At 42.6% G+C, this 27,537-nt stretch overlaps 2 protein-coding genes across 12 annotated transcripts in view; both read right to left on the bottom strand.

Moving 5' to 3' along the window:
* Positions 1 to 1,556: 1,556 nt before the first annotated feature.
* Positions 1,557 to 5,282, bottom strand: RPL14 (ribosomal protein L14). The gene is made up of 6 exons (XM_064444192.1): positions 4,849 to 5,282; positions 4,395 to 4,496; positions 3,668 to 3,762; positions 2,853 to 2,952; positions 2,418 to 2,471; positions 1,557 to 1,831 (listed from the first exon to the last, which is right to left on the bottom strand). Exons 1-6 carry the CDS (start codon positions 5,065 to 5,067, stop codon positions 1,673 to 1,675), a joined length of 729 nt encoding a protein of 242 aa, XP_064300262.1. The 5' UTR covers positions 5,068 to 5,282; the 3' UTR covers positions 1,557 to 1,672.
* Positions 5,283 to 8,631: 3,349 nt separating this feature from the next.
* The window catches only part of ENTPD3 (ectonucleoside triphosphate diphosphohydrolase 3), a 47,034-nt gene continuing 28,128 nt past the window's right edge, over positions 8,632 to 27,537 (bottom strand). For 7 of the 11 annotated variants that reach the window (XM_064444185.1, XM_064444184.1, XM_064444188.1 and 4 more), the window contains 9 exons: positions 27,239 to 27,359; positions 21,860 to 21,977; positions 19,359 to 19,509; positions 18,426 to 18,585; positions 16,134 to 16,364; positions 15,438 to 15,710; positions 15,230 to 15,340; positions 14,598 to 14,735; positions 8,632 to 11,456 (listed from right to left, as the gene is read on the bottom strand). In XM_064444185.1, the coding sequence (XP_064300255.1) occupies positions 11,223 to 11,456; positions 14,598 to 14,735; positions 15,230 to 15,340; positions 15,438 to 15,710; positions 16,134 to 16,364; positions 18,426 to 18,585; positions 19,359 to 19,509; positions 21,860 to 21,977; positions 27,239 to 27,358 (1,536 nt within the window). In that variant the 5' untranslated portion in view covers position 27,359 and the 3' untranslated portion in view covers positions 8,632 to 11,222. Of the gene's footprint in view, positions 11,457 to 14,597; positions 14,736 to 15,229; positions 15,341 to 15,437; positions 15,711 to 16,133; positions 16,365 to 18,425; positions 18,586 to 19,358; positions 19,510 to 20,332; positions 20,608 to 21,859; positions 21,978 to 27,238; positions 27,360 to 27,537 lie in introns of all 11 variants that reach the window. The other 4 variants (XM_064444189.1, XM_064444190.1, XR_010371683.1 and 1 more) reach the window with 3 other exon arrangements.

Genomic DNA, 27,537 nt, shown 5'->3' with positions numbered 1-27,537 from the left:
TCAGATACCTCACTAGCTGCTGGGTGGTACTGGTGGGAATGAAAACACTGGACAAATTGCTGCAGTCGTAGCCAAAGTTATTCCTTTGAAACAAGTACCTTTAAAAACGAGCAAATGCAGAAAAAGCATTTGGGAGCTTGTTGTGACTGAAGGCACATCTATTTTCTCTAAGGGCACTTTTACTGATTTTTCCCCAGTCTTATATAACTGAGCTGAACAATAGCACATAGAAAACCTGAAAGAACCCTAAGGTTCTTTCACCTTAAAGGACCTCCAGGCTGATACACCTTTCAAGTTACTTTCCAGTTAGAGTTGCAGAGGAGGTAGATTTAATCACTTTAAAATCCAGATGCTTGAACATAGGGTTTAATCTCAGTTTGCATCATTTCTGCTTTTTCCTTAGTGTTGTAGCCATTCATATCAACCATGTGCTTGAACTCAGTTTCCAAAGGCACATGAAAAGCTCAAGACAACACTGTATAGCTTTTAAGTGTTTGAGCATGCAGATGCCTAATTCCGGCTGAAACAAGCAACTAGCCCTGTAACTACTTAAAAGGACACATTTGTAAAAGCACATGCTTCTCAGTGTATTTGACAGCATATATTTGACAATATATTTAAAGGTCTTACAACCTTCATTTTTAAAAAAATTATACTCTCCCTCCTTCATTTTATATTTGACTGTAAAAATAATTTGCTTTTCAATTACAAGAGATCTCAGACCTCCACAATTTCTTCATTCAATATGAAGAAAATACATCCCCTGCCAACAAACCACAGGAGAAAACACAGGAAAAGACGCATGTTGACGTACAGAGAGATGTAAACATTATTTCATAGTACAAAGACTAAATCGAGCACTTCGGTGTTTCAGATGGACCAAGTGATTTTTAGGCCATGTCCCCTTTTACTTAATGGTTTTGATTAAAGTGGGAATTATATGCATGTAGTTTAAGGAACTGAAATTAGGCTCAGGTCGTAAGACAAACTCCAAGTTTAAACATTCTGAAGAGCAAGCATACTAAAACACAAGCTACCAATCTCCATCTTGTCAATACATCACTCATTGCAACTGCGCTCACAGGACAACCGTGTTGTTCGACATCGGAATCACGAAGTATTCCAGGTCACTACTTAAAGATTAGTGCAAGTTTTTTAAGAAAATACGGAGTAATTGAAAGCGTTTGAACAGTGATTTGTTGGTCTTTCAAACACTGTCGTACTTACATTCCAACCAGAACACATACTTTCAGTTTATGCCTTAATTTATACAGGAAAAATTAGGGTAATTGATTATTTCTCATCTTTCACGGCCAAGACAGTGCAAGTAATTTTGTCCATTGCCAGCCACATCAATACCAGATTGCTTTACAATGTCAGGATCCAACCTACTTCAAATAACCAGGTAGGCAAGCGTTTCAGCTGGCGCTGGGTATAGACTACCAAGTGCCATCGGTACAGTCAGCCTCACAGAACGTGACAAAAACATTTCTGAATGTTCCAGGGAAACACTAGAACCCAACACCTGGACTATTAATAAATGAGACGGACAACAATTCTTGGTCAGAAGCAAAAGTGAACTTATGATTACAATTTAAACCAGATGTTTAACCATTTGTTAATTTTAAAGAACCAGAACAAGGACAAAGTCATACATAACTAGAAGTTCTTTTTATTTCTGCGCCTTCTGTGCCTTCTGCACCTTCTGTGACTTCTGCACCTTCCCTGGCTTCTCTGGCTTCCCTGGCTTCTCTGGCTTATCTGACTTCTTGCCTTTCTTAGAAGCCATCTTCTGGAGCTTCTTCATTTCATGCTTGATGATCCTGTTTCTCTGTAAAAAACAGGGAAAGGAAAACGTTTACTATTCATCAGAATGAAAACAGCTACAGCTCAAATATTATGCCTTAATTTCAATTCTAAGCTTTCAGGTTCTGTCCTTTTTGATAATCACCCTTTGCTAACCGATTATATTCACATTACATAGTTGAAAGATTTACCATGTATTACATTTAAAATGTCAAATTCCACCTGAAGCTCTTCTGATCTACCACAGGGACATCATCATTCTGGCTGGTAAATTGGACACCCCAATATTTCACATGTAATGACTTTCATTATAGAACACTAACAGCATTCTAACAGCAACCCATCAAGAATATCTGATTTCATCAGCAGGTAATTCCTTCCTCAGTTGTAACTTGGAGGACTGACACACAGATCATGTGGGTTCAAGTTTAATCAGCTATTGAAGAGAAAGTAGTGGCCAAAGCAGCATGAAAAATTTAAGACGTTCACATACTTTGTGTCACTGCATAACCCAAGCCAGCTATAAAAGTAAGGCTACTAACATCTGCATGCAACTCTGAAGTAAAGCTACAAGCATTAACCCCATAAAGAACCAACATGCAAACACTTACCATCTTCTTTGCTTTCATGACCTTGTAGCGATCAAAGTCAGTCATTTTGGCTTTCTGTTTGAAAAGAAGAAGTCATGAAGCTCTGATATATAGATACACAAGCAGTAAAACTCAGTGTTTCAAAGAATTCCACAAGTAACTCTGATCATCTCCAAATTAGGTTTAGCTGCACATCTGGCACTAGTTCACTGTTTAAGACCTTTGCTGGGAAGTGATGGTGCAGGAAAAAAGGTGGCTATAGAAATGACTGAACAAAACCACATTTACTGTTAAAATACAAGAAGTTGAAGCTGATAGGTAGCAGCTTTTTAAAAATCTATGCCTTGTCTATCTTTAATCTTAGCCTGAAATTGAAAACACATGTTTATTAGATGGCACCTAATTTTAATAAGCAGAAGAGGTATTGGAAAGTACTCATCCAGTGAAAAACCGTACCTTTTCTCGGGCTTCAATCTTCTTCGCCCATCTTGTCGCTGCCCATTTTTCGTTTATATTTTCCTTCTCCCAGGCAAGTCGCACACACTTCTGACGAGCACTGCATTAGAACAGCCACAAAATTACATTCACAGTATTTATAAAAAATAGTTCTCTCTGATGTTGATGCATCAAATTTCATACAAGGGAAGATCACCCCTCTACATTACTGCAGACACTGTAAGTCAAGGCCACATACATCTCTGTGGCCTAATTAACATTTTGCTGTGTAAATGCTTTGCTAGGACTGACAGATAAGCAACTCCAAGAAGCATACTCCCGCACTATTCCTAGCACAGCTTCAGAATCAGAAATGCAGCAACTTCTGTTTCTAAATTACAGAAACTTATACAGCAACTAAGCTAAAGAGAACAGAATGAGTTCAGCCTCCTGCAATTTCAGTGAAGTTCTGTAGGCAGGGAACGCATATAATGCCTGAAGGTGAACTAAGGAGTAGCAAAAGCAAAGCTGCACAGTATTTTCTGCAGCTGCTTCCACACACGCTATCCACCCCACAACTATCTGCAAGTTGCCTAGGCCAGTGCGCTACTGCCTTTGCTCCTGAACAGCAGTTATCAGCCAATACTGGTAATGAAAACTCGAATGTATTCAACTATGATAACATGGTCTGCCAAATTTTTACTGTGTGCACACGTTAATCCATTGACTTAACGTCGCATGAACTGTCTGTATTTAGCAAGCATCAGGTCACACAATTCCATCATCAAGTGACAGCCTTTTTTTTTACAAAAGTCAAAAAAATGCCAACAACTCACCTGTGTGGGAACTTGAGAACAAAATCAGTCAGCTGCATGCACTTGAAAGGCATAGCCTGCCTTCTGACACCACTGCAGGGGCCATCAACTAGTGCCTGAAAAAGGGTAACAAATGTTGGGGTTTTGTAGCAGTCCTCCATGATATCTGATTTAGACAGCAGCTTCCTAATAGTGTATTAGCAGTATCTTGACAGCAATGGTCCAAATTTCAAATAAACATTATGTGGACAAAACCCGAGTCTTGCATATACAACCCACACTTCAGAGAAATAATTTTAAAGGCCCATCTTTTGTCTTTGGGAAAAAAAACCAAACTGAACTTAAAAAAAAAAGGCACAGAGATCTAAGATGACGTGCTTCATTTTTTTTTTCTCTCCAGCTTTTTCAGGAATATTAGGCAAAAAAGTCCCCTAGCCCAGCCATTTTCTTTAAACATACATTAATGCCATTCCATTCATAAGTTTTAGACTCCAACTGACATCACTTGACCACTTCTACTCGTAGGAAACATAGCACAGAGAAGAATATATCACTTGCCTTTGAAAAAAGCTTGCTACTGAAAGTTTCAAACACAACAACAGCTGTTAAATCCCATCCTTTTGTCAATTACTTCTTTGAAAAATCTATCCACAGAAAATTTCTTTTGAAATCTATACGTTCTGCCTTCGCGTACAAGCTCCCGTTAAGGCAAAAAGCAGAAAATAAGGGTTCCGCACTCGGAGCTTACCCTGTTTTGGTCGATAACGTCCACAATGGCCACCAGCTTGCCCGCGTGTGGCCCGAAGGCGATGAAGGCAACTCTGCCGATCTCGACGAAGCGTTTGAACACCTGGGAGCGGCAAGAATCGACAGCAGTTAGGCCAGAACACGCCGGAGACCATCGCTACATTCGAGGCTTTTACAGCCTTTTAAACCAACTTTTCAAGACCTCCAGCTGCATAAACCCACCCCCCGCTCGGGCCCAGGGCCCACGGTACCGCCCTCAGCTGCCTTCTGCCGCCGCTGGCCCCGCGTGGAGACTACAGCTCTGTCCGACCCCTGGCCTCGCCCACTCCCAGCCCGGCACCGGGGGGGCGGCCGCAATCCTCCGGGCTCCCCCACTCCTCCCCGGGCGCGGGGAGGCACGGGCGGGAGGCGAGGAGAGCGCCGGTGCCCCGGAGGCCGCGGCCGCCCGCACCTACCATGATGGCGGCCCGCGAGCAGAAAGGGAGGCGCGGTCCCGGTGGCGGCCGGAAACCGCCTTTGGGACACAACTGCGCATGTGCGGAGGTCGGGCCCCGCCCGGCGCTGGGCGCGTGGGCGGGGCAGGCGGTGTGCTTCTCTGTGCGCATGCGTGTTGAGGGGCGGGGGGTGGTCCGGGCGGAGGGAGGTGCGGTCGCCGTCGTCCCCCCCCCGCGCATGCGCGGGGAGATCCCGCCGCCGGTCCGGGTCTTTCCTGGTGGAGCGGGTGTCGCGGGGGGTCCTGTGGGGTCCCCCAGGCCGATCCCGCGCCCCCGAACCAGCGAGCTGCCGTTCCTCCCGAGCTCGGGGCGGGGCGGGGGGTAAGGCCAGTCCCGGTGCTCCGGGCCGGCGGCCGGCAGCGTGCTGCCGAGCGCGGGCGGGGGAGCGGCGTTAGTCCCAGCCCCCGTGAGAGGAGGGCCCGGCGGCGGGGGGTCACCGGGGAGGGCGGCGGGTCCGGAGGCCCAGTCTGTGCTCTGGCAGAGACGGTGGGCTTGTGGCGTTTGAGCTGAGGAGAAAGTTGGCAGAGCACAGGCAGCCGCTCTGAGGCAGGTCTGCTGAAGCCATCCTCGACAGGCAGAACACGCCGGTGAGGGGATGAGTACAAAACACACCGTACCGGTTTTCCGTATGGCAGTGCAGAACCGGCGCCTCGCGTGGAAGGGCTTGGCCATACTCCGGGGACAACAGAACAGATGCAAAATGGGCTCGGGAAGGAGGCAGGAGCGGAACAAACTTACAGAGAGGGTATAACCACTGTTACAATTCACTGTAGTGGGCGATGCCACCTGATGGTGAAGAGTTCATAGTTTGAAAACAAAAGGAACACCCAATAACAGCGGCGTGGGGGGACAGGCGGCACCCCCGGCGCAGAAGCCAAGCGCCCGGCCGGGGCTGTTGGTGCGTCACTTCCCACCGCCTGTGGCAGACGCTGGCGTCACGGGCACGCGCTGCCCGCAGAACGTGTTCGTTCTGCTGGAGCGTGTCACGGCTGAGCTGCAGGGAGGAGCGCGGGGCTGCGCGCGCTAGCGCTGGGGCCCTGTCGCCCCGCGGTGGCGTTTCCGTGGGCGAAGCGGCGGCGCCAGCTGCGCGGGGCGCGCGGAAGGGGCCTTTCCAGCCCCCAGCAGAGCTGCCGGGGCGGCGTGCCGGGTGGAGAGGCGTTCCACGGGACGACCGTCCGAAGAGCCCCCTCAGAGTGCCGCCGGAGCCCAGCCCGGTGTCCTGCGTGGAGCTCCCCGCAGCCCACGCTGTTTGCTGCCCCGCCGAGCAGTGCTGTGGGTAGGGGCCTCGCGGGCCACCGGGGCGCAGCCGAAAGGCTCCGCGTGTGAGCGTTGGCTCACTGGGCTGGCTTCGATGTACACGCATCAAGACCGATACGTGTGTTTGATCGTGTTTCGCTTGCATAAACGTCAGCCAAAACGTCTGCTATGAGAAGAGGAGCTTTGGGAGTAGCAAAGCGTGAGCAAAACGCACTGCCGGAAAATAAGTCTGACCCTCGTTCTTCTGGCTCTTGTGCCAACGGTGGAATGAAACATCCCGATTTAGCTGTCTAAAGCATAGTGTTTATTGTTTGTACCATTTTGCTTTTATAATAGAGAGTAAAAAATGCACTTAGGCAATTTTAAATGGCGCAGATATTTTACGCAAGTGCCCAGGGAATGGATCATTAAAATGTTAATGAGCACTTAGCTCCATCAGGTATTCTTCAAGGTCCCAGCCAGAGACCATTACAGCAATATTAGCTTACTGTGCTTTTAATGTATTAATACATGTATTAAACTAGTTATTTTTATAAGAGCGTGTTTTAGGTGAAGTCAGTAGATGATGATGACTTTTGGATTCTTCCATTTTGCAGTGATTTGGGAAAAAAGTATTTTTAATTTTCTTCATCTGATATTACTCTCCAGTACTACTTAAGAGGAAGAAAAGGAGGTCACCTAAAATCTCAGTCTCTTTAATGACTTGCATTTTTTATGGCAGAGATGCTCAAACATCACTAGTGACTTACTGAGCACGCACGGGTTGCACTTGTTCTACGTAACTATAGCTCACGTGTGTGCATTTCCGCATCTGTTAAGATCAGAAGCGACTGGAAGGGGCTTCATAAAAAAACACCAAACATGAGCTGGGCCTTTACATCAAGCACTGAAAACAGTTCAGGACTTAGAGCTTAAAAACATTTTTTCCTGTGAATACGGTTTTAAAAACAACATTAGGCCGGCACAGATGTTGCTGAGCAAGTAACTAGATACTGCCTTCCTTTTGCTACATAGAAAACACTCATAATTTAAGTACAGGTGAGGACTTTTTGTGATACACAGTCTTCATTGCCATCCAAGCAAACGTACATTGTTCCTGAAATAATAACTGAATTTAAAAATTAAATCTCCCCAAATTGGGGTACAATTGACCGTCAGAGTCCTCTTAACTGACCCGATCAGCGCTGCCTAGGCCGTGCAGCACAGGTTACTGCTTTCGACTGCCAAGTTCACGTATTGCTACGTGAGGAGTTTGTTACTTCCCCCCCTTCAGAAGTATCCATGTGCATTTCATTTCTCATCGCTTTCTTCTCCTGGAATAATTTCTTGCTGCTTCTCCATAGGTGGAGTTTTTCATATTACATATTGCTGCCCTTATTCCCGATGCCCAACACCAGTCTCTATCTCGATCCACTGTCTTTGATAACTGGGAATTGGTGCTCCTCTGGCACACAAGCTTTCAGATCTACGTTATGGTGGTGAACCTGAAAGAAGCCCTAGAAAGTGTTGGTGTCCCTGACTGAAATGTTAAGTGTTTAAAAGTAGAAGTTGTTTATATATGTTGGTGTGTTATATATATATCTATATATTTTAAAAAATAGGAAGAATGGCTTGGTTATAACCACCAGGGATTCCTTGCTGAGAATATGGATTCAGGGGATAACATGCACTGTCCACTCCAGAATCTCACAGGATCTTTTTTGCAGTGTGCATATTTCCACCCCCCAGTAAAGCATTTCAGAGATTTCCTGCCTCTCTGATACAAATAGCTTGCCTACCGGGATGAAAATATTGGTATTAGGGGAGGGGGGGGGAAGTACACTTAGCTTAACTTTTCACAACTTCATTTCTTAATTTTATTGATCGTCATAAGCAGGCAGTAAAGAGTATAAAGAAATAAATAACCTGTAGTTTGTACATGCTCCCAAATGCTGTTAACTTCAATGGCTCTCCCAGAGACGTGGTGAGTTCTCGATGACAGGACGTCGCACCCATTGATCTGGTTGGCTCACACTTGGGGGAGGATTTGGCTACGGTTACCGAAGCCACTACCATCCCCACTGCCTCATCTCCCCTCCAGAAGCACCCACGACAGCCAGGGGTAGCCAAGCTGGCTGCATGTCCGAGCCATGGGGTGTTTTTCACTGTAATACTGAACTGCAGCCGCAGTGCTGGCTTGGGAGCAGCCGTAAGCTATGGCGGTGCAGCCGCCTGGCGGGAAGTTCAGCAGCTCCAGCTTTGCCCGATAGAACTGAGAGGGAAGGCATGCTTTGAACAGATACTGGCTCTATCCAAGTATGTCTGGAAGTCCAAACAAGTTTTGAACAGATTTACTTGGTCTTGAGCTGCCAACTCCAAGGTTACTAACTTCCAAGCATGTTCCATTTGTGCAAAACCTCATCTGAATGGCCCCACCATTCACAAACAAAGCAAAGCAAAGGTTTTGTAGGGCTAGTAAATATCCCAGAACATAATTTTCAGCAGAAATTTAGCAGTTGGAGAAAACGTTTTAATGGTGTCATCTGTCTTTTTTTTTTTAAAAACCCTTAACTGCAGTTCCAGATCAATCACACAAAATAGATAAGGCTTTTAGCTCATGCCATCCTCTGTAACGTCCATGCGTTCTGAAGTAAATTTTGTATTTTATCAGCTGTAACTTGGGTGCCACAGAACACTTCATCATCTTGTAGTACCTTCTGCCTTACTTTAAGTACTGCTACTCTGCTAAGACTGACAGGACAGAGTAGTATACCAACAGAGGAGGGACAAAGCCCTCGCTGCCGATCCTCTTGGAAAATCACTTTTTTTTTTTTCTTTTTTGCATTTCAAAAGATATTCTGTTCCTTTCAAATAATCTATGAGCCTGTGAATAACAAAAGGAAACAAAACCCCAAAACCAAACCCGAAAGTAAGTTGGTGATATAGAAAAAGACAGACACTGAAAATATTATTCATGGGTAAAAATACTGGCCACTGTTCTTTCTATCTATCTATCTATCTATCTATCTATCTATCTATCTATCTATCTATCTATCTATCTATCTATCTATCTATCTATCTATCTCACAACCTAATCAATATGGGGAATAGATGAAGATGGGATATAAAACACACTGGAATTCATAATCCAGTGTTAACTTGACTTTTGCGTGTATGCATCAACAAGCAGATCTGTTACATGCAACACACCTGTGTGGAAACTGCTACTCACGCAGCCTTACAGGCTTTAGCTTCTTAGCAGTAGATGTCGAATATGGTAATCTCCCTTTTAGATTTTGTTGTATCACGCTGAAAAGCTCCATGTGTGAAATGAGTATCCACCCCTTCAGAGTGGAAAGATGCAAGCAAGGGAAACTACACACAGAGGGAAGCAATCCTGAGAAGATGGAGGGAGGAATGTATTAAAGTGATCAGCAGCAGCTATTTGTAAAACATCTGGGGACACATGGAGCTCCATGTAGGTACTGAGTCTGGGTGAAAGGAAATGGTAGAAGGGGCTGGGGGGAAAGTGAAGCAGAGGTGCTCTTTTCTCCTCTCACTGGTCCTGAGAAGCACAACAATCCCTTCTTTCTGCTAACTCTAAGGCCCTTCAGATGTATTACCCTTACAGCTTCATAGGCCATGTTACAGCACTATGAAGAGGAATTAACAGTATACAAAGGGAAGAGATGGCCGATGATGTGGCAGGAGGCTTTTTCAAGGGTTATTTCAGAAGCCAGCTGAAAAAGACCAAAGCTATAGAAAAGACAGGCAGGTAAAAAGGGCACTGACCATGAAGAACTCCTGGACCAGTGGGTAAAATTGTAGTCTTATGATTTAAGGGAATGAGAGGTTTGGTGAGGAATGCCTGGTCTTTCAAGGAGGTCAGCTCTTTGGAGCATGAAGGCAGCAGCACTTCCAGGAGTGCTCTGGAGTTAATGCGTTTGACAGAAGCATCTGCTAGGCAGGTCCCAGTGCTGCTGAAGGCACACTGAAGCCAGGACAGTGGAAAGGCTGATCAGTCATGGCACGACAGCCATGACTGCAGCTCCAGCAATGTGTTCCCCAACCTGCTACAGAAAGGGCGTTCTGCTGGCCCGCAGACTGGCTCCTATTCCTCTTGGCCTTGAATGAAGGGCTTAACATGTTCATGCTTCAGAAGGTCCCAGGCCTGAGACTCTATCCAGGCAGCTGAAATAATATGTACATGACAAGTCAGTACTGACTGCAACTGTCTGGGATCAACAATATATGGGGAATACAGGACAGGGTTTCAGTATGAGAACCTCAGAAAAGGATTTCTGTGAAAGAGAAAAGGACACTGAAAACTCTAGTGGCTTCTGGAGGTAGCTTTAAGACATTTAAATTTAGGTTCAGTTACTAAAGCATGAAAGCATTTTGTTCCACCTTCAAACCAAATTGTATGTACTGTAGCAGAGGCATTCTGAGATCTCCATGGTACCAAAAGATACAGCTCAGTTTTAAGACAGACTTGAAAGTCCTGAGAGGTGTTGGCAGTTTATTATATCTTCTTGTGGCAGGATCGATCAGTTTGGAACAGCAATAAATACAATTCTACCGCAACTGTCCCTTTCAGATCCTGTTATGACCCAATGCTTGTTCCAATTTCAGAAATCAGATTACTTGGAGGCTTTTAGTGTTGGTGCTGCACACAAGAACAGATACCATGTTCCCACCTCCTACATTTCCTACTGACTTGTTTAATTTTATCTTAAACAACCACTGCCATGATTAAATCCATCATCACTTGAGTTTACCAGTTAGCGCAGAGTTAATGAACATAAAAATAATACATACCTGGCAGGAAAAGGCTATTAATCCCCTATCAAGCAAACTGACATATCTGCCCATGTTTCCTCTGCTGCACACTGGACAAACTAGGTTTAGGGAAACAATTATCAAAATATTTCAAAAGCACTCCAATCCACCATATCAGATATCCTTTGTGTCTCTTCTCTATGCTTCTGGTCCTGAAATCTTCTTGCCTGTCTTTGTTTTGCCCTCCATTTTTAAAAAACAAAGTCCTGCTTAACTTAATAGCACTATAAACTTTTTGGTTTGTCTTCAGTAAAGTTCATTCATTCTGGAATAAATACATGTTCAACGTGACTGATGTTCTTCTGATTACGTGATGCAACGCACAAGTAAACAAGGAAGACAAGACACAACAGTGACGTGGCTGTGAAGAAGACGAGGAGCCCAGCAAACAAAGAAGGTTTCAGAGGTAATCGGATCAGCTTGCCTTCTGCTGGAATCATGTTCGTGAGGCTTAACATGTAACCAAGTGACCACGCTATACTGCTGTTACCGACCTGAAATAAAACCAGAAGAGTCCTATTCCCACGGGCTTTTCAATCAAAGAAAAAAGGTCCCAAAAGCTCATGAGCTGCTGATGCCAGCAGCTGCCCTTTAAGTTAGCAAGGAGAAAACTTTAGTGGAGTACAAAAGAAGATACAGAACCATTTTAAATTACCTTTTTCTTTTCTGTAGTTCCAGAGGATGCTAATATAATTGGTCACTGGGCTAAAAAAGTATTGGATGGATGGGTACAAGGATGTGTGGAATATATGCAGACAGCCTGAGATTTTCTGTGGGATTTTCTGTGCAAGAAATACACTTAAAAAAAAATCAGCATATCTGAGGTGCTCAGTCAAAGTAACTGCATAGTTACCGTAGAACCAGTAGAGGTCCTCATCTTAGCTAAATCCTAGCATGTTTTTTAGTTCAAGCAAACAAAAAACCCCACAGAGTCCCACCAACGTGGACAAAGAGGAGGCCAGGCTAAAGTCCCCAAAGCAGGAACTCTATCATCTTTTGTTCCCTGGTTGTTTTTGCGCCTGCAAGTGAACCAGCACTAGGCTCTTCCACTTAAGAAATAAACACAAGTGGAAAATTACTTAGGAACAAGTGAAACAAAAGCAAAGAGGGTATGTTTGTATTTGCACCATGGTCCTCCTGCTTTGCTGTCTTTCCCCACTTCTAATTTAAGCAACAGAGTTTATCAATTTTCCACCTTTCAGGTCTTTTTCATTAAATCATCATCCTGATAAGCACAGGATCAAAGGGTGAAGACAGAATGTCCGTTGTCCTCCTCCCACGCGCCCAGGCTCCAATAATGGTTTGACTATTTATATAAAGTACATAAGTACACATCCCTGCCTCCTACAAATCAAACCACAACTTAAAAAAAATAAATCTATTGTTAAACAGAGTGAAAAAATAAGGGGGGGGGAGACAAGACATGGGGCAGGGGAATTCCAAGAGAAATCGCTGGAACTCATTAAACAAGGGCTAGCCTAGAGGGCCAGCTACAAGATATGTATTTGGTTTGCTCTCTAGCATAGGTTGCTTTCTTTTCCAAAGGGCCTGCACCACCTTCAGATCACTCCAGGTAGTTCTAGGGTATACTACAGAACAGACAAAGCTGAAGTTGTGTTCTTCTACAACCAGCCAGCTCTCCCAGACTCATTGGGCTTTCCATCTTCATTACAGGTCACCTCACTCTGCAACTACAGAGATGAGCTTGCCTGAATGGCTGCCTGTAAGTAGTTTGCTTAATTTTGGGAAAGCAAATTTGAGAATCCAAACCTCTTTGGTTATTCTTGTATAAAAAGCATCATGATGAAGTTGAGGGATGAACTTTAATAAATTATTTGTCTTTAGTGAACAGTTTTAAGAAGTCAGCTACTGGTTGTAGGAGACCATAAGGGCCTACAATATTTGGTCCTTTTTGTAGTTGTGTATATCCTAATACCTTTTTTTTTTTTAACTGATAAAAAGAAAGCAACAGCAACAGGAACTGGAATATGACAGGTGAGCAAAGAGATAAGATGGATCAAGGTGGGTTTTCATTGCTGGGAGAAAGGAAGAACTCTCATTATAGGGTTTAGAACTTTTGCAAATCATCTAGCTCTAGATCTCGGCCAGATCTTAGCATCAGGTTATTGTTCTTTTCATTGGTTGTGTTCACTAATCAAAAGGAAATATACTCCTAGCATAGGCAAAAACCCCACCCTGCACTCTTGGAGACACTGTGCTGTTATCTCTGGTGTAGTTTAGATGATCAGTTAACATTAGATCTTATTATTTTAGTAAGGGCAGATCTGATTAAGAGAACATAGTTTTTCCTTTTGGAGTTTCATGATTAGTGTAAAATCTAGGTAACAAAGGTGTTAATTTCAAATAAGCCTTTTGGGTTTTTATTTTGCTCAGTATTTTTATAGTCTTGGCTAAATACAGAAAAAATGTTGCTGTGTTTGGCTGCTCCTGTCTGCTGGAGACAATACAGGATATATTTAAATATCAAGACAAACCCACCCCCCCCACCAGTTCCAGATTAAGATCTCAAAGTAAGCTCTGTGCTAATTTCCTGGCAGAAGGGCTAAACTCTGGACACTCCTCCAGAGCTGCTAATGGTCATCCACCAGAGGACAAAATAAGGCAAGAAAATCCTAGTTGATTCCTTAGTGCACCGGCAATCGATATGACAGTTCAGAAAACATTGCTTACGATTTCTCATTCACAGCTTGCCAGCATACCCTGCTTTTAAGAATACACCATTAAGACCTACAGCCTATTCTTTTGCTGAGTTTGCGTGCAAGTGCTGAAGCATTTCCAAACTGTACAGAGATGAAGAGACAGTCTGGGACAAGGTTTCAGAATAAGGCTCTGTACAGTAGCAGAGAGGAAAGGATGAAGTCCCAGAGCGCTGTGGGGATCACACTTCTTGATGTAACAGCCAAGCTTAAATAGTGGCCATGTCTTCTGATTTGGAAGCAAAGATTTCTTAGCAGAAGCTTTGGAACAAACTTGTATATATCCATTCTAAGTACTCTGTTTTTTTAAGAGAAAAATTGAGGTCAGGGAAGAGAGAAATGCAGCTATTACACAAACATTGTAAGCCTTCTCTCTCTGCCAACTGAAAGCCAATACCTCATCGATATACATTCATATTCCAGAGAACCAGATTATGGCACAGATGAATGTGCCAGCTGAGAATGAAAACTGCCCTAGTTGCTTCATCACCACTCACTGACAACAAACCAGCTCTGCCTGTTCCCCCAAGGCTTGGCCAGCAGACAGGAAAGCAGGAGTTCTCCTGTCCAGCTCAGCAGGGTTAGCTCAAACTGACCTTGACAGGGGTGGTGCTTCAGGCAGGTCACTGCCTAGAGCAAGCCACTACTTCAACAAACTGGGGCAAGGTTTAAAACACAATTATCTGATCCTTTCTTAAAGCTCTTTTAAGAGAATCTAAGCAGCATCTCCAGGTAATGCTGCAACTCCTGGAACCAGGCTGGAATTGCTACTGAGGCTTGAAAAGTGGCTTTGTCTTAAGCAAGTCATTTACAAAAGCTGTTTACGACTGTTACATTTTTGTAGGCTGCTGCATCTTCCATCTCCTTCTAAAATTATTTGGATTAAAATAACAGTAAGAGGAAGTTATTATTACTCACCTCCTTTTGAAAATGTATCTGCGGCCAGGTTTCTGCATCAAAGTTGTAACCATGTACAAGCAAGTAATAAATGAAATTGGCTGAAAAACAGTAGGATCTAGCATATATTTCTTCGACTTTAGGCAGCATAAACTGGAGCTGAAAGGAAAAGGCTTTTTTAAAACATGTAAGTGATGAAAAACAAATGCTTTTGGGTTTTATAACTAGAGAATACTTTGGATTCTAATTAGAATTTATTAGCATTTTTCAGAAACACCAAGTAAACTTTTGGACAACTACATATGGATATTTAGAAAAAGAATGTCCTTTACAATTATTTGGCTTATGTGGTAAAAAATGAAAACAAACATAAAACTGCACATAGAAGATTGATGGTGTTCTGGTTCCTAAATTTTCCATGTCATCTTTACAGCATGGTTAACACTGAAATGAAATTTCAAAACCTAGTCCAAGTTTTAAGCATGCTAGAAATACTACGTGGCTTGAACACAGTGGGAAAACAAATGTTGAGGTTGATACAGACCTTCTGAAAAGTTCTGAATACTTCTTCAGTCCATATTCTTTTTATATCTGCCTTTTACAGATACAAAAGGAAAAAAATAAGAAAAACCAAAACCAAACAACCCACTTACCTGTGCCCAGCTCTGTGAACAGAAAAACCACATACTTGAATTGAAGTCAGCTAGGGAAAAGTGCTCAGATAAATTCAAAGCATTAATTGTATAGTAGAATCCTGAGAAAGCCTATAGAAAAGGAGTAGATGACAGGCCTGTTACTTTCAGAACTACAGAAATCAAAAGCAAGCAAGCTCAAAAAGAAATGCTGTGTTTGCAAACCTACCACAAAATTCCCTTTAACTTTTGGCTGATGTATTCCTTTAAATGGACAGTCCTCTCTGTCTCTGCAGGCAGTGATGTTAAACAATAAAGAAACCATCTCCTGGCACAGACCTGGGTCTCCTGTTCCATGGAAGTTCACAAGCTGGTCCGGGTAGTAATTTGCTGGTCTCAGAGACTGTGTACAAAGCCTGCCAGAGAAGTACTTCATCGCTAATGTAGTATTATAACTCTGAGGGTAACATGGATTATCCACATTGGAACTGGTGTTTGATTTCTGAAACAAACAAACCCAAAAAATAAAGGCTACTCAAAAGCAGGAAAGACCTAATTTGACATTAACTACAGGAATCTTTTTAAACCACATATGCATGTGTTTTTGTTCTCTGTCACAGCTGATCAGTACAACATAGCTGATCATTGTAATTCATAGAAACTCCTTTCTCAAAAAGTCATTGGCAAGATCAGCAAAACACAGGACTAGTTGGGCCTTTTTGTCAAACGGTACAAAACTCTCACCAATTTTTAACAAGTGTGAAGAGCTCCGTATGAAATCTAAGTGTGTTTGTTCACAACTAAGCACACCAGAGCTCTTATTGGGGTCTCCAGACTTTACCAAAGGGTAGGAAACACAAGTCTAAGAACCTGCTCAATTGCTGGACACCTGCAAGAGCAACATAGCAAAGGGTCTTAAACAGACCTGGAGCAGCAATGCTAGAAGCCTTTTCTCAGCTTCATCTCTCCCGTAGCACTGGAAGCTGTGAGTGTAGACATTGTAGTTGTAACCATACAACTTCACTTGCAAGGTGCTATTGAAGTTCTCCTGAGAGTCCTCTGGGACAAATGAAATTTGAGTGGAAGCTCCTCCAAGGTCCAGTGCACCCATAGTGTCTTTTCTGTAAGGACGGACCCATGTTCTCCAAAGGTTTCTCTACATGTGAAAATAAAAACAAGGCTGATTAGAAATATCATCTGCTTGTTCTGCCTTCAAGCTTTTCAACTCTTTACTTAAATTTATGAGACTTCTCCCTCCTCTTTGTCCTGAACCCTTTCAAAAAAATCTTAGCTCTGAGGAAAACATGCAGATGTTTTTTACTTAAGAGGGATGTACTTTCACAGAGTAAAATGATCTTGAAAGATGGAAAAAGGAATACAGCGTGGCTTTCAGCTCAGAGGACAGCACAATGATCAAAGCACAGGGCTAGCCAGATCAATATCTATACAAGAATGCAGGGAATTGAAGTCCAGATATCCATGAGATCTTGATAGGTCTGGATGGAAATAGTATGAAGATTTGCTTTTTTCAAGGCAAGCAGAATTATGAAAGGAATAGAATATTAAGAGATCACACAGAAAAAGAGCAAAAAAACACAGAAAAGTCAAATGAAAGCTCCATCAAAGTCAAAAGAACAAGGACACCTAATCTGCACATTTCCTTCACTGAAACTGCAGTGGCAATAAATCTGATCCATTCAGCTGGCATTTTTCCCTATTGTCCAAAACATCCCCCAAATTCTGTAGTTGATCTACACTGTCACAATGCAGAATATAGATTTGGCATGATTATCCATCTCAATATTTACTGTAGTACTATTTACTGAGCAGGATGAGATGAATGTTTAGACAAGAAGGGAAAAGAAACTTTATGGGCTAGCAAATATACTCACAAGAAAATTCTACAGTGAAAGATTCCCATTAGCAGGCCCTAGTAGAATTTGACTCTTGGCCCACTGTCACTGAATGGTGAAAATTTCTCTCTCCTGCTAGTGATATTCCACACGTAGGTCTTCACACAACTCTCTATACTAAACTGGCTTCACAGCACGTTGCAGTCCCTTCAGTACTCCTTAGGAATCTGCCACATGGAATTTGGTATTTGGATTATTAAAATTCATGTGGTAGAAGGCTGACACCACCCCAAAGTTCACTACATCAATTTTCTTGCATGAAATGCACACAATGAGAACATATTTTTCTTAACTTTGCAAGAGTCAACAACACATTCACCACGAGCTATCACTCAAAACATCAGCAACTAATTCCTGCTTACTGATTGCCATGATCTAAGAGGAACCATTCAACCAGGACAGCTCAGGGGTTTGGTTGAAATTTCTTTCAACCTAGCGAGACTATCTGGAAGGAGCGCAGTCAATGCTAAGGGCAGCACGCTGCTGCCACATATGCAGATGAGCAGCTGCCAATCATCTTGGTACCGCTTTTACTGGGAATTAAATTATACTGAATATCTATAAAGAAAAAGGGATCTTCCAACACATTTGTCTCCCTCTATGCTATAAGGCTCCTGCTTGACCCTATCCTGAGTTCAAGGACAGCATAATTATCTTTATTTTGGTATCACTTTGTCTGCACAAGACAGCTGGTATCACAGCCCGCTGCTCGTAGCCTGCAGCTTTTCAGCAGTTTTGGAATGAACTGTATATGGGTGATTTCTGGCTCGGCTGAGGCACATTCGGCCACATCAACTTAACCACCTTCACTGCTTCAAACAATCTTCTCTGCTTAAGACAAGTGAGCCAACAACGCCAAACAATTTGGAGTCCCTTAAGCTGTGCAGATCCTTCACCAGTAGAGCTGCAGGGACAGCGACCACCTGAGGGAGTCACAGAAAAGCAGAAGAAAACATCTTTAGCTGGCACCACTGTCAAGACAATCGACACCTGTCACACTTAGCACATCAATGCACTTAAGAGCAATGCAACTTCTGTTTCTGGGTAAGGCATCTGATGTCTTTTAGGGAAGAGCCCTGTTTTGTGGATCACCAATTTTACCTTTGCCATATCACATTCCTGTAACATCATATTCTTTGGTTTATGTTTGCTTTGTTCTATTACTGCCCCAAAAAGACCCTGTAATATATTTCAGTCCAAAATGGAACTTATAGCTATGACATTTTAACAGGCATGTCCTCTTGCACTTCTCATTTATAAGAAAGAAACAGTGAAAAGAAAAACATGCAGTTTTTTCCACACACCTCTAAGAAATTGCCCATTAAATAGTTGGCTGTTATCCATCCATACACCCCTTCCTCTGGCCCAGTTATGATTTGCGCACCCCTAAATTCAAAAGGTTGTGTTCTGAAGTAGTTTTGAATGCTTGCAAGGACTTCATTGGCTGCCGTTTCATTTTGCAACCTAAGCAATTCACAAAACACGAGACACTGAGCATCTGGAAAGGCAATTTCACGTGTATTGTTCACGGACTAGCAATTCAAGAAAACTCCTACAATCACCTAATAAAAATAGGCACTGTTTCCCTAAAGGGGAATCTTATGATAGGGAACAGCCAAGTATCCAGCATTGTTTCAGCAAGCATCTCCCCCACTACGGTCAAGCTTCACTCTTTATCAAACAAGTTGATGGGTGTTTTGTTTCTTACATATACACCTTTATTTTTGCTGAATTGAGTGCTTATATGACAGCTGCTGGTTAAAACAGTCCTGGAGCCTTTCTTCCCACTCTGTTTAGCCACAGAACAAACATAAAAAGCCAGTCTGTGCCAGGGGTAAGACCACATAGAGACCCCAAAAGCCATATTACACCACACTGATACTCAGAAAACTCTGCAGTGTCTAGCTTTAGTCTGCCTTTTCTGCCCACGGATATGCACAAACATTATCTGTTTATATAACACTGAATTTTAAGACAGATATGGAAGAGAAAATGAAACTCTTGCCTTCTCCAGAATAAAGCAAGCATTTCTTTTCAATATGGCATAACACAAGATTTTTATACAGCCCTGCTATTCCTATCAAAAAAGTTAATTAAATTAAATTGGCTGGGCTCCATTTCCTTTTGAGATGGCCAATTTCTAATGGATAAAAATGCATCCAGTATGCTTTTCACATTCTGTTTTCACAGACTGCTATGCTAGTATGCACAAAGAGGAGTTCAAGTTTCTGCCATACCTCAGTAGTCTCATGCCAGCTGTAGCCCCCAGATAAACAGAAGTGTTTTTATGCAGATGAACTGGTATTCTCTCCTTGACTTTATTCAGACAGTCATCAAAAGGTTTGGCAAGAGCTCCAGGATTATTCTCATAGCTGGAAATACCAGGGCCTGAAAGAGGACAAGTAGATTGATTTCATTCTGCTTTGCCAACTACAAATTAGCCCAATTAGCAAACAGGTGTTAAAAGAAAGATTTACCCCTTTCCTCCTGTAACTGCAAACAAGGATAGGATGGCTGAAAACTGGGAGTGCTGATGGAACAGGCAATGTAGCTGCTGTCTCAGCTGTGTGAGGCAGAGAAGATACTTGCAGACTGCTTGCCTGTATTCCTGTGTGTATAGATATACACCTATAGAACCACACCTACAGTAAGATATACAGTATAACAACACGCTGACAGCAGTGCTATATTCATGAGGAAAATAGGTTTACCCATGGCAGATGCTGTAGAAAATAGCATGTCTAATGGATGTAAAATTTTTTCTGATCCGTGGAAGTATAGAAAATCCCTCCTGCTACAGCCTAGGACAAAGACTTCCTAATCTGGTTTGCCACAACTGTCATGGACACCAGGACACCTCCACAGCTCACTGCTCTCAGCTGAGAATAAACTAAAGAAGCTTTTGCAAGGAATTGCTGGTGAAATTTCAAGATGCGCACAAATAGCTCTTGAAGTCATAGAGGTCCAAGTCTAGGCTGGTGCATGACCTACTGAGTATTCAACAGCTTTCCAAATTTCCAAAGCCTTCAAATAACAGGAATGAGAGTTACACCAAATCTAAACTAATTCAAACAAATTCAATAAGTACTCCTCTGTAATTTTTTGAGGAGAAGAATAATGCAGTTTCTCTGTGCATTGTTTTCATACCAGAATTCCTAAAGGCAACATTCCTAATGAGTCAAGACATGAGCTAGCAGAGTGTACCCCTCACCTCGGCAGGCTGGCCACCATTCCTGCAGTCTGTAAGGACATGCCATCAGGCACATGACAGGGCATTACTTCTGTGCACGTTGCACTTGCTTTCCTTTCCTTGTTCTAAAATTGCTAAGAAGGTCCACACATATATTTAACACTGAAGATAGAAATGTCGGTGCTCTTAAGAAACCATTACCTCCTGCTCATCTCCTAGTTATGGACCTCTATGGCTACATCTCCAGCATCTATTTCCGGACGGAAAGAGGGATGCAGGATTTTGCATGGTCATGACTGAGAGACAAAGAGAGGGAAAAATTCTCTTTGAGTGCCACAGTTGTTATCAGAGATCAACAAAATCTGTCATGAGACTTCCTGAGTTGCCCCACCTTCTCTTACCTAACTTGCAAACCCAAACCAGTACACTAAACAAAGCAGTACTGCTGAAGTCAGTATCTTAGAGGATAATCTAAAGCTCATTTAACTCAGTAGCAGAATTTATGAAGTTTGGCTTCCTGCTGAAATCCCTTATGGACTAGTTATTCTTTAATAATACAGATTTATCTCCCCTGCTTGGCCACCTGTCTTCATAAAATGTGTGGAATTTTATTATCTTTGCAAGCTTAATCAAATGTCACTAAAGTTGAATATAGATTAAAAACCTGTCATGAAGGAATCCACAACGAGCTATTAACATATATTTAACCATACCAGAGTGTGAGCAACTAGCATCCTCTCTGAGGGGAATCAATACAAAACCTCAGACAAAAGACAAGACACGTAGCCAGTGGTACTCATCATGGGACACCTTCTAGCAGAGCACAACTGCAGGTCTTCTTGAGCCAAAGGCCAGACCTGCATATGTGATAAAACTATGACATCCTGTCAGAAACAGTTCTGCAATTCAACTATCTTACTTGATAATATTATTAGGCACTTCCTAGTTCTGTAGTATGGAGAAGCTCTTCTCGTTCACTTTCTGAATGCCTTCCATAATTTCCACTTGGTTGCCTCTTTCCAAGTAATTACAGAATAATTCCAGATGAACTGCATAAGCCTTGTTTCTCTAGGAAGCCTGACTCAAACAGCAGAGATTTTTTTTTTTAAACCTCACTAAGACTTCTGGAAATTAAAAACTAATTTGTCAAACTCCTATAGCATAGCTGACATCCATTTTTGCCTCCATCAAAATTAATAGCTAATAACTAACAAGGGCTAGATGCCCATTCTTCTCAAAGACTTTTTATTCTAAGCTATTTTTAAATACATTTTATACTTTCCTTTTAAAATAAATTATTTCAGGGCACACGGACAAAACATTTACAGGGCCTGATTCTCTGTAGATCCAATTCTGTCTGCACCAAGCATGCACTGCAATGGAGTAAATCAAGTTTAGCTATGATTTCCTCTCTCCATTGCAGATTAGAGAACAGTTCTTTCTCCCCAGCACTGAAAAGGGAACAAATTGGAAAAAAAAGAGTATAAGCTTCCAAATAACCTCTTCTTGGAGGCTAGAAAGAAATAAGGAACTTCCCTGTGAGCTCACCTTTCACATTGCACTTGAAGGTTTGGCTTACTACTCCTGTGTCATTTTCTTTCTCTGCGGGCCATTCATAGACATAGACTGTAGTCCGAGAGGATCCAGCATCAAGGACTATTCCATACTGGGGAGAAAAAAAAAAATACATTAGATCAAGAAACAAACGGTGACAGCTTAAAGACCCATATGCAGCTGTACTTCTTTGCACCATCAAACACTTTAGAAAATGCATGCAGAGTATATTTATAATAGAGATTAATTCTAGTGTTAGGCGCTTAGGCATGAATCCAACAGCCAAGCACAGACTGAATCTGGCTGCAAAACAAAGAACATACTACGTATCTTCAATAATTAATTCAGCGGGGATGGAGAACGCTCATCTCCTTTCAGCATCACGTTCAAAATCCACACTGACACAGAGATAACACTGTGTTAGGACCTGATTTTGCAGCAAGTTCATTTCCCATTATCCCAACTACACTCCCTGGACACTGAAGGGTTTGATACCTAAGCCCAGGCTTTAGATTCAAGAATGCACAAGGATCCATAAAGCTACAAGCAAAGAGGTAAATCACATAATAGTTCACAGTGAGAATGATGTAACAAGTCTGGTTCTTTTCTAATTGTCACATAAACCTCTCCCTTTGAGCAGCTTAGGCAGTCCACCTGGGAGTTTGCCACTGAAAACAGGCCATGTCAGAGCGTGAGACAAAAAAGAGGGAAAGAGAATCAATATTACCCCATGTTTATTTATGAAATAAATGAGTAATATTTAAGTGACTTGCCCCAGGTCACTTGGAGTCTGTGGGATTAGAGCACAGGTTTCTTCATCCCATTCCACTGCTCACCAGACTAGCCTTTCCCCCTTTCCCATCTTTTATGGCAGCAGCAAACTGTAGCAACTGGGAAGGCAAACTGCATGAAGGGAAAGAACCTGCCATTTTGCTTATCTTTTTTATGATCCCTGAAAGTATGTTTAGCTGCACCCCTCTTCCAAAGTCATCTAATTGGAAGGAATCACAGTGTAGGGTTCATTTCTCTGACGACCTTTTTCCTTTTTAAAAACACAGATGCCCAGGAGCTTGACAATACTGAAAAATGAGAGCCTCCATCTGGCTGCAAAGCAGTAAGAGCCCCCTCAACAGGTCTATAAATTTCATCCCACTGCCTCTCCGGGGAGCCTCAAGTCTGATCGAGAAAGATCACTGCTTCAGGTGGCAAACCATTCAGCTTCTACACCTCATTAGTTCCCAGCTTCCACTGTAATCCTACAGACTCCTGGCCCCCAAGGAACTACCAGCAATACCAGTCTAGTCTGCTTCCTGGGGGACTGTTAGATAATGAAAATTTCATTTATATTTATCTAGATGATACTTACCCTGATTAACTAAAAGGTGAAAGGCTGCATAGACACTATCAAACCACTACACCATCAGGTTCCGTTCAAGTAACTACTTTAGCAAAGACAGTTTGAGCATATTCCCCCTCCTTGAAAGAGAGGTGAGCACTCTGGAGACATATAATGCAGTAATGGTCAATCTGCTCAAGGGCTAATAATTAAATCTTGTCTCAGTCAGCTTCTAGTGCCAACCATAAGATTTTAACTTGGCTACTTTTAAAGCTAACTATCATGCCCAAGAAGAGCTGGAAGATAATGGATGTATTTTTACCTCATCTAACTGTAGGGCTTTTTTGACCTACTTCCATCCTCCCTTGCATTTCCCAGCCTCCTTCCTGAAAGTAACAGATTTCCATCCCAAGCAGTAATGTTACACTTATCTGAACCAATGTGTGACTGACAGTTTTATTTTCTTCCTCCTCCTCATTCTCCTATTTTTCCTATATGGCCTCTTGCTTCCTTTAAGAGATATGCTCATTTTTGAAAAGAACTCTTGGGCCCACTTCAGGGTGACTCCTGAAGCTCCTCAGAACTTGTGTGAGTTCACTCTGTGTAAACTGGCCCATGCAGCCTCATGAAGTGGTGATCAGAAGTGTGCCCAGTGTTAGGACTGAGATCGATCTTTAATTAAAAAACCAGAAATGACAGAGGATGTGACATTTCAAGTGGGTGAGAGAATTCTGCATGCCTTGTCTAAGCCTGCTGCCTCAGACAAACTAGTTGAATTAAAATTCCCCAGTGACATTACATTTCTGTCCAAGTTGCAAGTCAGATCACCTTTGTCTGCCCTTTAAGGACAAGCAATGCCTTCCGGTTATGAAATGCACTGCGGGGGCTGAGAGCACAAGCAAACCCTTATACCTGGCTAGCAACTATTAAAGAACAGAACAACTTTTTCGCCCTCCTTTCCCCTCTACTTCAACTTTCCCACTGAGGATTTCCATCATCTCTACTCCTGCACCAGTGGAGAGAGATAAAGGCCTGGTGATTCCCTAATACCCAAGAACTGCACCATCTACTCAGTGGAGAAGATTAGTCAGACAAGACAGGGAGACAACATTAACCCAGAAAAGCTTCAGAGTTCTAGTTTCTAGGAAGATGCTTATTTTGGGGGTTTACTGTTGCTCAAGGTACCTCCAATACAGAGGTGACCATGCTGCCTACAGCCGGAAGTAAATGTACCACTTTGCTTCTTGGGTCTGGCAGAATACTATGACTACTGTACATGCTTACCAGAAGCTAAATAAAAAGCACGGTAACAATAAACCAGTTTTTGTGTCTCTAAAGGTGCACTCATACATCTGGTTTTTTTTTGGCTGCAGCTGGGCTGACTAAAGACACAACTACCCTCTCCCCTATCAACTGTTTGTCCTTCCCTTGCAAGGGGGTACCCCTTGCTCACACAGCAACCTGTGTGAGCAACAACTGCCTGCACTGTTTCAGAGCCAGTTTCCTGCTGTTCACTCAACCAGTGTGGTTGTGGCCCAAACAGTAAGGGATGTGTGTACGAATGGCTTTACAAGCACATCCTGAAGAGCAGTAACCCCAACAGGGAAGCAAGAACAAGTCCCAGGATTAATCACCTTTTCAGCCTGAATACCATTCCCAAAGGAGGATGTACAGATGCACAAACCCTTAAAGCAGCCACAGTTATGATGGCTTATCTGCCTTCCAATCACTTTGGAAAACTGCCGCAAGAAACTAACAAGCTAAACCAGCTACAGGTAAGATGGAGGCCACAAAAGTGGATCTGTGCTAGAAGCACACTTCAGTTCAGCTACATAGGTTTGAACTACTTTTAATCAACAAACAAGGCAAAACACTTCCTGAGAGCCAAAAGAGACATGCGAAATTTAGGTGTAGAAAACTATAGCACCTGGAAAGGCAAATTAAAGAAACACAATAATGAAGGGAGGGTTTCTTCTCTTTAGGGCTCACAAAACACCAGTACACAAACAGAAACTTTTTTTGTTGGTACAAAGGTTCGTTATGTTCAGAGCTAGCATCATTTACAATTCTGGACTTCTTCACGAACTATGTCACTAAAGATGTCTGTGCTCTCTTCATCATTCTTCTGACTTCACAGTGTATGCCAATGGGTCATGAGTTTTTTCAGTGCCTCAGCCTCATGCACATGCACAGGTCCTTCCTTCACAAATCACTGGCTGAATCTTCAGATAACCCAACCACCACAGAACCAAAGCATTTAATTTTGCAACAACACTTCAAAGCATCAGTAGCGTAGCAGATAATTTATCTCTTATGCCACAAAGGAATGAACCTGAACACTCTCAACGTGCATCCTGCGAAAGAGCTATTATGCCACAGATAACACAAACTCTAGTTATCCATCAGTAGCTGTTTTGGTTTCATGGAGAAGAGCCAGAAGAAGAAGAACAAAGCCATTTACAAAGAGTAAGTCTGTTTTCATCATGTTATTGCCATATTTAATTTTAATAAACTGCTAACTTCAGGTCAATACCATTTCCAGGCTCCATCATATCAACTAAATACTGGAGGGTTCACATTGGCATACCAAGGGCCCTCCCTCTGCTCCTGAAGAATTACTTCTTGCGAGTGTTAATCATTCACTGAGGACTACTCAGCATCTCAGGAGTCAAACATAGGATCCTCCATATCAGCTGGGATTTTCTGCATGGGCAGGCTTACAGCCCAAAAAGAAATCCAAAGCCAAGGCACTTAGCAGAGGAACTGCCAGTCTTCCTCCGGAACCAGCCGTGAAGCCATTGTGATTCAGGATGCAGACCTCCCCACCTGAACCAGCTCCAAATGGTCCAGGCGAGTCCAACGTTTGCTCAGAGAGTAAGGCAGACAATTTTATCATTCTGAATATAAAACTGAATTAATGACAAACACAAGTGATGTGTAGGCTGTCTTTTAGACAGTAGGTTCAGCCTACACGGCAGTTCAGTCTTGCCTTGCATTAAAACTGGCAGGATGTAAGGCTGCTGCAAGCAGAGATTTGGGACACAACAGAGAGTAAACTGGAGTCACTGTGTCCCCATGCAAGATCCCAGCACACACACCCTGCCACACCACACAAACACATAAAACTGATATCAGAATACAGTTTATCCCATGGTCTGACTCACACAACACCACATGATTCAGACAAAGCCAAAGGTGTTTATAATCCCATGAAGTGTAATGAGACATTAGCCTATCACTTGCAGTATGTGAACTATCCAGTTAAATAAATACACGGAGGGAAAGGTAGAAGAGACTTCAAAGAAGGATCTGACAAGGCTTATACCTTGTCGTTATGGTGGGAAAAAACAGAGAACTCAAAATGCCAGACTGCACAGCTTCTCTAGAAGGCTCATTTCTACAGCTTCGTCCTCAGCCGTGTACATCTCTCCTTGGAAGAATCTGCACACATACTCCTGTAGCACAAGGCAAAGCCTGAATTCCAGATATTTCTGTTTGTCTTTTCTAGTTTGCTCTGCCCCTCCTCATGAATCTACTTTGCTTCTGTTAATATCTAGCAAGTCCCAGCATGTGGTAGGTCATAAAGTGCATGGTTACGGCCCAAATACTTTTGAAACACAGGAGCAGTTTGCAAAGATTTCAACATAAATTTCCTAGCTGTGCTTGGGGTCAGAATTTTAACTCCAGGTATTTCCCACTTCAATATTATTTTGAAATTACTTCCAATCTCTCACAAAAATAAAAAGCAGTGGCATATTCTCCTCATTTGGCCTTCCAGTCTTGGAGAAGACATTGTGTGACAGGCATCACAGACAGGGAATCAAGGAATGTTTTTCCTGTTTTGCCCCTGGCTCTCTGATCTTGACTAATTATCTTTTTCTCTCAGCCTCAGTTTTCCCATGACAAAGATGTGATTAAACATTAACTTATGGCTGTAATCTCATTTGGATCATCCCATAAAAATTAGTTTAGAAAGGAACATTATCAAATATCAGTTCAAAACATTGTTCTCCTTCCTTAGGTATTCTAAGACTTACCTTAAGCCCTGGGGAGAGGACCTGTTGCCGATTTATCTGAATCACTGCAATAGCAATTACAATAACTATGTTTAGAAGAAGGAATACTTGGGCAACAACACTTAGGGTTCTGGTGAGCATCCTGAAACAACATAAAGGGAAACAATTAAGGAATGTGAAAGGATTCAGCGATTCTGTCTTAAGGCCTGAAGCCCTGAATCAGTTGAGTCTCCTCATAAAAACTCATTCCATCAACTAGATTCTGCCACATGAAAATTCTGCGTTCTCCTCAAGAACTGCCTGGTGTTTTGCTACCACTA

Source organism: Phalacrocorax carbo, chromosome 2, assembly GCF_963921805.1.
Source record: "Phalacrocorax carbo chromosome 2, bPhaCar2.1, whole genome shotgun sequence".
Lineage (NCBI taxonomy): Eukaryota > Metazoa > Chordata > Aves > Suliformes > Phalacrocoracidae > Phalacrocorax > Phalacrocorax carbo.
This window is presented reverse-complemented; position numbering and strand designations above follow the sequence as displayed.